The sequence below is a fragment of the Nerophis ophidion genome, linkage group LG21 (genome assembly GCF_033978795.1).
Source record: "Nerophis ophidion isolate RoL-2023_Sa linkage group LG21, RoL_Noph_v1.0, whole genome shotgun sequence".
Lineage (NCBI taxonomy): Eukaryota > Metazoa > Chordata > Actinopteri > Syngnathiformes > Syngnathidae > Nerophis > Nerophis ophidion.
In genome coordinates this window covers 29,675,833-29,686,732 of record NC_084631.1, presented here as the reverse complement: position 1 = coordinate 29,686,732, position 10,900 = coordinate 29,675,833, and the positions used below count along the sequence as shown (strand labels likewise).

General features: G+C 36.0%; 1 protein-coding gene across 1 annotated transcript in view; it reads right to left on the bottom strand.

Moving 5' to 3' along the window:
• Positions 1-340: 340 nt before the first annotated feature.
• The window catches only part of rims3 (regulating synaptic membrane exocytosis 3), a 96,087-nt gene continuing 85,527 nt past the window's right edge, over positions 341-10,900 (bottom strand). The window contains exon 8 of the mRNA XM_061881472.1: positions 341-981. Within this exon, the coding sequence (XP_061737456.1) occupies positions 967-981 (15 nt within the window). The 3' untranslated portion in view covers positions 341-966. The remainder of the gene's footprint in view (positions 982-10,900) is intronic.

The window sequence follows — 10,900 nt, the reverse complement described above, 5'->3', positions numbered from 1 at the left end:
TTCTGAATAATAATACAAAATCTGTGTATGGTATTTTTTTAAAAATATTGCATTATCTTATTACAACCTTGTCAGGATTAAAATGATTACATGAAACATGGTAATCCCATAAAATGGTTTTACATTAGATTTGTTTTAGACAGACAAGTTTTTACCTTTTTAAATGTATAATAACAATAATAAATATATCACTGCAGTATACTTTTCTTTCAATGTATATATTTCCAAACCTGTTTAGGATTTGGAATATTTACATGTAGAAAAGTAAGTATTTATTTAAGAAGAAGAATTCAATGATATATATTTTCATTCATTTATTTCGTATTTAAAAATGAGCATTATATAATTCTGTTTCAAAATATTTATCACAATCATCTCAGGTATAAAATATTGACATTAAAAATGTTAATTCCATAAAATGGTTTTCCAGTACATTTTTTTAAAGAGCTATTTATTTATATTTTATTCCAGCATGTACAGTATATATAGCAAACGTTAGAGTGGAAAATGTGCAGGTGTTTTTCCATGAATTTAATCCAGGGAAATTAAACATTCTTAATTTTAAAGAACAAACTTCGAGCATGTATTTACTAATACAAAACACTCTTTTAATTCCTTCAATGTCCTTTTTTTTGACATTCTTCATGCATGGGAGCTTGTGCATGTTTCAGCCTTCGAATTGAAATGATAAAACCAGAACACAATTTATATTTATTATTATTATAATTACGTTTATTTTGCCAGGAATACTCTATGGGTGAAGCGTCTTGCCCAAGGGCAATTTGGGGTTTTACTTGTGTTACTTTATGTAAAAACGCCGCCGCTGAACTGGCAGTTAGTGTGGTTTTAGGGAAGGAGATGAAATTTCAAGCTTATCTGTGTGATGAGAAGACTTGCGATGTCCTCTGTCCTCGCGTCCCACGTCCATCAGCGATGTTCCCTTCAGATGGCCTCAATTCGTCAGGTTTACAAAACACCAACCTGCACAAGTAGTGTCGATCTTTGTCTATCAAACTACAATATTCATCTGGAACGTCAATGTTTTTTACATGAACTTTTTGAAAACTGCTAGGAATTTAACATTTTTGCAAAAGACTATGACACAAAACCACACAGAAACGTGCACATTTTTTTTGTCTATCATCTAAATCAGGGGTGTCCAAAAGTTTTCCACTGAGGGCCGCAGACTGAAAAATCAAAGCATGTGGGGGCCATTTTGATATTTTGAATTTTCAAAACTTATACAATAAATCAATCAATCAATGTTTACTTATATAGCCCTAAATCACTAGTGTCTCAAAGGGCTGTACAAACCACAACACAAACCACTACGACATCCTCGGTAGGCCCACATAAGGGAAAGGAAAACTCACACCCGGTGGGATATCGTAATTATCCATCCATCTATTTCCTACCGCTTGTCCTTCTCAACAGTAAAATGTCGAGATCAACCTCAGGTTTACGGTATCTGTCGTTATAAAGTTAAAAAATATATATACATGAAAATTCTGATTGGCAACACTAAATTGGCCCTAGTGTGTGAATGTGAGTGTTGTGTTGGCCCTGTGATGAGGTGGCGACTTGTCCAGGGTGTACACCGCCTTCCGCCTGATTGTAGCTGAGAGACCCCAAAAGGGAATAAGCGGTAGAAAATGGATGGATTATTCAATCTTTTATGCCCTTTTTGTGAAAGAAAAAACTGATTTTTTATAGCAAAACATTTTCCCAGTTGGATTATTTGATGTGAAGTAATAGAACCTTAAAAAGGTCAATAATTCATAACCATCGATTGATTTTGGTTCATTATCAGTTTAAAAAAAAAAATGCTACTAAAACTACTGGCGGTCATTAAAGTGTTAAAAATAAGTTATACTTTTTATTTTATTTTTTTAATTTTAACACATCTTTACAACTTTCAGATTCATCCCTCCATTATATATTTTTAATTATTTTTAGTGTTGTTTTATGCAGTTTTTTTTGTCAAGGAATACTTTATTTTAATTTGGTAAACACACAAACATTGCAATATCCCCCCCCCCCCACCCCAATCAAATAAAAACTTCTCAAGGTGGAATATTTTATCTGATCTAATTAGAGCCTTGATTAACATCAATTTTTATTCATTATTGTATTTTTTGGATTAGAAATTTTAAGATTAAACCCACCAGCTTTATGAGTCAAAATTGCAACTTTCTCTTGTTACATTTCACTGGTTGCTCTTGTAAGAACATTATCACTGGGGTATTTTTTTTTTTTGTTGATAGTATTTTTAGAATGTAAAAAAAATTTAAAAAAAATTGCTGCGGCCACAAATTGCCCCCAAGCCGCACTTTGGACACCTCTGAGCTAAATTCTTATTTAGTTCAAATGTTCATCTTTTAAGGTTCAGGCATCTGGTCAGGATGCCACCGGAACGCCTCCCTAGGGAGGTGTTTAGGTCACGTCCAACCGGTAGGGGGCCACGGGGAAGACCCAGGACACGTTGGGAAGACTATGTCTCCCGGCTGGCTTGGGAACGCCTCAGGATCCCCCGGGAAGAGCTGGACGAAGTGGCTGGGGAGAGGTAAGTCTGGGCTGCCCTGCTTAGGCTGCCGCCCCCGCGACCCGACCTCGGATACGCAGATGGATGGATGGATGGATGTCCATCTTTTATCTGATTGGTTTAAAATGAATATTTCACCATAAATTGAATTGACAAAACAGTAAATGACATTTTAGACGGTAAACATATTGAAGGTTGATTAGTATTAAAAGCAATAATAGCATGACGCAGCATAACAATTAATGAACTCGCCAGAAAATGCAGTGCGCTTCAACAAAATCCTCTATGAACCCTGGCTTACCAAAAATACTTAAACTTTGTTAATAACAACTTAAAAAAATATATACTGTCTTTTTTGTACATGTTTTTCATTGAGTAGCTTTTTACCTCTTTAGCTGTTAGTTTGGCGACAATTTCTCTACTCTCATTGACCTCGTTGTCTGACGTCATTTCCTCTTTGCTGACTGACTGAGAAACCCAAGTGTAGTTGCTGCCCTCTGCTGGACAAAAGTAGCTACAGCAGGCAACACAATACGTTGCCTGCTTATACGTTATATCGCTTGTCCCTTTTGGGGTAATAGTTATACAAATACTATTGATGATAAATCAGTACAATTTACTTTTTTCCGATTTTGTTACGTATTACATTTTTCAGAAGCACGACTATTACAAATCTCACATTGGTTTCAAAGTAGAAAAAAAAAATGCTTCAATTTTGTATGTTTTTTTCTATTTATTGCAACCTGTTGTAAAATTTTATTGTAATACATCTAATAATAACCTTTGTTAAGATTGGGAAAAGGATAAAAAATAATCTATAATACTTTTATACAATAAGAACAATGTTATTTTATTCCTATACTGTATATCTAATTAGAAATACATAAAAAAAAAAAAAAAGTTATCCCGTAAAATAGTTTTACAGTAGATATTTTTTTCAAAAGAGACATGCTTTTATAGTTGTAAAAAATACATATAATAACTACCAGGGCAATATAATTTTTATTAAGATGGATTTATTTCCAAACCTTTTCAAGATTAGAATAAAAAAAAACAACCACAGAAAATGGATTTAACGTCCAAAAAATATATATATTTTTCAGGAGAATATACATACATATAGTGCATATTTTAATTATTATATAATACCTATTTTATTTTTTTGAATGTAAAATCAGTGTTGTTTTAAAAATTTATATTTAAATGCAACAAATTTACGCTGGAGATTATAATATTAAAAAAAACCTTTGATGAAATTGATTTACAGTAGATTTTTTAAAGAAGCATACTTTATATTTTTTTCCAATTGACGAATTTTAATGAAAGACAAACAAAAAAAAAAGTATATTTCATTACATCTTTGTCAGGATCAAAATAATTGCATTCCAAATGTAACAAGCCACCAAAATGGGCTGTTATAATGCTGGGCAGATTTTATTACTGTGTTCCCAAAAACTAGCCACTTGGACGGGACTGACAGACGTTCCCTGGGATCTGGACCTACGGGTCGGGTTCGGTAGTCCTGGGACTTAGTCTTGAAACATCTTAGGGACCATTTCAACAAGCAGCTATCAGGATAACAAGCCACCAAAATAGGCTAAGTGTGGGTGGATTTTATTGTTTTCCTTTGAAGTAACCATGTGGACGGGACTGACAGACGTTCCGTGGGATTTGGATTGGCAGATTGGGTTTGGGAGTTCTGGGACTTAGTCCTGGAATGACTTAGGCGCCATTACAACGAGCAGCTACACGGATAACAAGCCACCAAAGGATGGGTTTTAATGTTTTCCTCAAAACTAGTCATGTGGACGGGACTGACAGACGTTCCTTGGGATCCAGATTGGCAAATTGGGTTTGGCAGTCCTGGGACTTAGTCCTGGAACAATTTAGGGGCCATTACAACGAGCAGCTATCAGGATAACAAGCCACCAAAATGGGCTGTTAAAAGGGCTGGGCAAATGTTATTATTGTTTTCCCAAAAACTAGCTATTTGGTCGGGATTGACAGACGTTCCGTGGGATTTGGATTGGCAGTCCTGGGACTTAGTCCTGGAAAGGCTTAGGCCGGGGCTATTGCAACAAGCAGCTACACGGATAACAAGCCACCAAAATAGGATAAGTGTGTGTAAATGTTATTTTTTTCCCTTAAAACTAGCCATGACAGACGTTCCTTGGGATCTGGATTGGCAGATTGGTTTTGGCAATCCTGGGATTTAGTCCTGGAATAATTTAGGGGCCAATACAACAACCAGCTGTCAGGATAACAAACCACCAAAATGGGCCACGTGTTATAAGTACTGGACGGATTGTATTATTGTTTTCCTTAAACCTAGTGATGTAGACGGGACTGACAGACGTTCCCCGGGATCTGGATCGGTGGGTCGGGATTGGCAGTCCTGGGATTTAGTCCTGGAACGATTTAGGGACCATTACAACGAGCAGCTATCAGGATAACAAGCCACCAAAATGGGCTGTTAAAAGTGCTGGGCAAATTGTATTATCGTTTTCCCCAAAACTAGCTATTTGGTCGGGATTGACAGACGTTCCGTGGGATTTGGATTGGCATATTGGGTTTGGCAGTTCTGGGACTTAGTCCTGGAACGACTTAGGTGCCATTACAACGAGCAGCTACACGGATAACAAGCCACCAAAGGATGGGTTTTAATGTTTTCCTCAAAACTAGTCATGTGGACGGACCTGACAGACGTTCCTTGGGATCCGGATTGGCAGATTGGGTTTGGCAGTCCTGGGACTTAGTCCTGGAACGACTTAGGGGCCATTACAACGAGCAGCTATCAGGATAACAAGCCACCAAAATGGGCTGTTAAAAGGTCTGGGCAATGTTATTATTGTTTCCCAAAAACTAGCTATTTGGTCGGGATTGACAGACGTTCCGTGGGATTTGGATTGGCAGATTGGGTTTGGCAGTCCTGGGACTTACTCCTGGAACGGCTAAGGCCGGGGCTATTGCAACAAGCAGCTACACGGATAACAAGCCACCAAAATAGGATAAGTGTGGGTAAATGTTATTTTTTTCCCTTAAAACTAGCCATGTGGTAGGGACTGACAGACGTTCCTTGGGATCTGGATTGGCAGATTGGTTTTGGCAGTCCTGGGATTTAATCCTGGAATAATTTAGGGGCCGATTCAATGAGCAGCTATCAGGATAACGAGCCACCAAAATGGGCCATGTGTTATAAGTACTGGACAGATTTTATAGTGATGTAGACGGGACTGACAGACGTTCCCCGGGATCTGGATCGGTGGGTCGGGAACGGCAGTCCTGGGATTTAGTCCTGGAACGACTTAGGGGCCATTACAGCGAGCAGCTATCAGGATAACAAGCCACCAAAATGGTCTGTTATAAGTGCTGGGCATACTTTATCATTGTTTTCCCCAAAACTAGCCATTTGGACGGGACTGACAGATGTTCCTCGGGATCTGGACCCGCGGGTCGGGATTGACAGTCCTGGATATAGGGGCCATTACAACGAGCAGCTAGTAGAAAGCCACCAAAATAGGCTAAGTGTTATGAGCACTGGGCGTAATGTATTTTTGTTTTCCTTAAATCTAGTGATCTGGATCGGTGGGTGGGGATTGGCAGTCCTGGAACAATTTAGGAGCCTTTACAACGAGCAGCTACCCGGGTAACAAGCCACCAAAATAGGCTAAGTGTTATAAGTGCTGCGGTTATTTCTTTATTGTTTTCCTAAAAACGAACCATAGGGACTGGACCGAGGGATGTCACCTGGGATCTGGAGCCCAGGGTCGGCTTTGGCAGTCCTGGTACTTAGTCCTGGAACGACAGCAAGCCATCAAAATCGGCCAAATGTTGTAAGTGCATAGTTTTCCTTCAAACTGGTTGGCTGGGAGAAATCACATGCTTACTGTGGACTTCCTTGTGTCGTGTTTCTAGTGACTGAAGCTACAAATATTGTCCCCGATCAAGAAAAAAAATAGATTTCAATGATTAATTTGAAGGACAAACACAAGCACTGATTTGTGACTGAAATCAACTTTAATGACTTTCCTTCCAGAGGTCAAAGGGCATGCAAATACAGGCTTGTGAATGGGAAATGTGTTTTCTTAAAAAACGACGTGCACCGTAAGTAATCCAGTTTGCAGCGTACAAACCACAAAAATACCAGTTTTACATATCAAATACTGCACATAGAAAACATTTACAAAGCACGGGTAGAAAATGACCGTTTCTCATTTCTCGTCTCTCGCCGGACTTTTTGCCATGAAATGCATTCTCTCTGCCAGACGTCAGCTTTTTTTAGTTATTCGCCTTGCAAGCATCTCCGTGCAAGGTCTGTTTAGCAATTGTTTTGTCCTATTGCATTCTGGGACGCTTGTGCTTTGCTGGCTTCAGAAATTGACCAAGAAGGTGCTAAAAAAAAGAAATGGCTATTAACAATACAGTTGTGATCAAAATTATTCAACCCCCATACAATTACTGTTTTAGCAAGTAGGACATTTATTCCGTATTTTGTTTATAGTCATATCAAATAAAGATGCATTAAATAGACAAATGCAACTTGAATTACAACATAATATTTTGTAACATACCAAACAGTGTCATTTCTCTTAATATCTCATTGACAAAATTATTCAACCCCTTGAAGATCATAACTCTTAAGAACAGAATTTGAATAAGGTCTTTTCAATCAGGTATTGAAAACACCTGTAGATGTGATTAGAACCATAACGAGCAACAATTAAACTGATTGAAAAAGACTGTGACGCTCAGCTTCTTGTAGATGGTCAATGATGTATTTGCAACATGGTGAAGTCCAGGGAGTGGTCAAAGAAGTCAAGAGAGGAGGTAAATTCTCTTCATAAGAAAGGATATGGATATAAGAAAATAGCAGAGACATTACACATTCCAAGAGACACAGTTGGGAACATAATTCGCAAGTTTAAAGCTAAAGGCACAGTGGAAACACTACCTGGGCGTGGTAGAAAGAGGATGCTGTGTGCAACTGCTGTCCGGTATTTGAAGCGTACAGTGGTGAAAAACCCCCGGGTAACAGCTGAGGAACTACAACAGGACATTGCAGAGGGGGGAACGCAGGTTTCGTCCCAGTCAATAAGGCGCACACTACGAGATGAAGGCCTCCATGCCAGAACTCCCAGGCGCACCCCACTTCTGACTACCAGGCACAAGAAAAATAGACTCTAGTATGCCAAAAGTCATCTGGACAATCCCCAAAGGTTTTGGGAAACTGGTCTATGGAGTGATGAGACACAAGTGGAACTCTTTGGGCCTATGAATCAACGTTATGTCTGGAGGAGAAAAAATGAAGCTTACAAATAGAAGAACACCTTGCCTACTGTTAAGCATGGTGGGGGGTCAATCATGCTCTGGGGCTGTTTCTCTGCCTCAGGTACCGGGAATCTCCAGCGCGTTCAAGGCATTATGATTTCTATTTCCTAGCAGGATATATTAGCTGCAAATGTCATGAAGTCAGTGACAAAACTGAGGCTTTGGAGACGTTGGACCTTCCAACAGGACAACGATCCCAAGCATACCTCCAAATCAACATCAGAAGAAGCGCTGGAAGACTCTGGAGTGGCCTTCACAGTCGCCAGACCTAAATCCTATAGAAAAGCTGTGGTGGGACTTGAAGAAGGCAGTTGCAGCACGCAAGCCCAAGAATATGAATGAACTGGACGCCTTTGCCCAAGAGGAATGGGCTAAAATACCTGTAGATGGTTGCAAGAAGCTTGTGTCCGGTTATGTATCACCTTTGAAGGATGTCATTACAGCCAAAGGCTGTTCTACTGAGTACTAAAGATGCATGTAACTAGGGGGTTGAATCATTTTGTCAATGAGATATTAAGAAAAATTTCCTTTTTTTTGTATTTTGTAAAATACAGTGTTACAATTTAAGTTGCATTTGTCTATTTGACACATCTTTATTTGATATGACTATAAACGAAATACAGAATAAATGTCCAACTTGCTAAAACACCAAAATTGTGTGGGGGTTGAATAATTTTGATCACAACTGTAGCCTCGCTGCAATTTTGAGCAGTTGGGAACATGGACGACGACAAAATTGACATTTGAAGATACACAAACGCACTGAAAGACTCTTTTTGTTTACATGAAAGCTGCTACATGAGCAATAGAGAACAGGTTCAAAAGGCAGTTATTAATGCTGCCTTCAGGCGTGAGCTGAAAAGGTGAGCAGGTGAGAGTCCAAAGTTATTGCCTGAAGAAAGAAAAGCCAAAGGTCGTGCTACTTTAAGACAAGGGTTGCATAATTCTGGGAAAACTTTCCATGGGAATTATTTGGATTTTATTCCATTTAATTTGGAAGGAATTTATATCAAAAAGAACAAACAGGTTGGATGCCCTGCGATGAGGTGGAGACTTGTCCAAGGGTGTACCCCGCCTTCCACCCGAATGCAGCTGGAATAGGCTTCAGCGACCCCGAAGGGGACAAGCAGTAGAAAATGGATGGATGGAAACAGGGTAGATTGTTTAATATTTTACTTTTTTTTTTTTATCATTAGTAGTAATAGCAAAAAAAGAGCGAGATTAATTGTTTTTCAGCAAATTTTTCAATATATATATTTTTACTTATTAAAACCATATTTTTATTCAATATTTTACGATATTAAAAAAGGTAGTATTGACAAATAAAGTAGGCAAAAAGTAAATAAAATATTTAAATAAAAAAAAATAAAAAATGGCAATAAACATTTTTTAAATTGATCAAATAAAAAATACTATTAAAAGATCAAAATCACTAGGGGAAGAACATCCATTTTGTTTAAAAAAATCATAACTGCAGTTTTTATGCATGCCTTCTGGCTTATTGAAATATATTTATTCTTCATAAGGAATGTTTGCATAAATTATCCCTAAATGTTTTATCATTAAGTAGTAAGAGCCAAAAAAGAGCGCCATTCAATTTTTTCAGCACTTTTTTCATATATTTAAAAAAAATTATTAAGACCATATTTTGATTTAATATTTTACTATATTAAAAGTGGTAGTATTGAAAAATAAAGTATTCCAAAATTAAACCAAAATTTTAAAAAATAATTTGAATTAATCAAATAAAAATAATATTATTTATTAATTTACTACTATTAATATTAGTATTCAATATAATGTATATACACATGTTTTTACTGCAGTTAGTATTTTTAAAAGGTGGTAGTCTTCACCAATAAATTCTTCGAAAATCTAACAAAAAAAACAAAAAAAAATTCAAACTCCTCACTAGGAAAATATACTATTAATTATTCAATCACTACTGTTGTTATTATTAGCGTTCAATAGAAACGTAATAACTTGGGTGGATTGCTTCTGCATTTTCCAGCAAGAAAAGATCAAAATCAGTGCCGAGGAAAAGCCATTTTGATTAAAAAAAATAAATAACAACAAAGCAGTTTTTATGCATGCCTTCTGGCTTATTGAAAAATATTATATTTTTTGCATTGTTGGCCCAAATTATCCCCAAATGTATTATCATTAGTATTAAGAGCCAAAAAAGAGCGACATTCATTTTTTTAAGCACTTTTTTCATATATTTGAAAAAAAGTATTAAGACCATATTTATGATTTAATATCTTACTATATTAAAAGTGGTTGTATTGACCAATAAAGTACTCAAAAAGTAAACCAAAATAAAAAAAATAAATTGAATTAATCAAATAAAAATACTACTATTTACTAATTTACTACTATTAATATTCGTATTCAATATAATGTATATACACACTTTTTTTTTTACTACAATTAGTATTTTTAAAAGGTGGGAGTCTTCACCGATAAATTCTTCAAAAATCTAACAAAAAAAAATTAAAAATTCATACTCCTCACTTAGAAAATATACTATTATTTATTTAGTCACTACTGTAATTATTATTAGCGTTCAAAAGAAATGCTTCTGCATTTTCCAGCAAGAAAAGATCTAAAGCAGTTGTGAGGAAAAGCCATTTTGATTTTTAAAAAATTGTAAAAATACAGTTTTTACGCATGCCTTCTGGCTTATTGAAAAAAATGTTTGCATAAATTATCTTGAAATATTTTATCATTGGTGGTAAGAGCCAAAAAAGAGTGACATTCAATTTTTTTCAGGACTTTTTTCATATATTAAAAAACAAAATATTAAGACCGTATTTTGATTTCATATTTTATTATATTAAATGTGGTAGTATTGAAAAATAAAGTATTCAAAAAGTAAACTAAAATAGAAATATAAAATTTAACTTAATTAAAAAAAATACTATTATTTATTAATTTACTGCTATTATCATTATTATTTAATATAATGTTACTATAATTAGTATTCCTAAAAGGTGGTAGTCTTCACCAGTAAATTCTTCAAAAATCTAA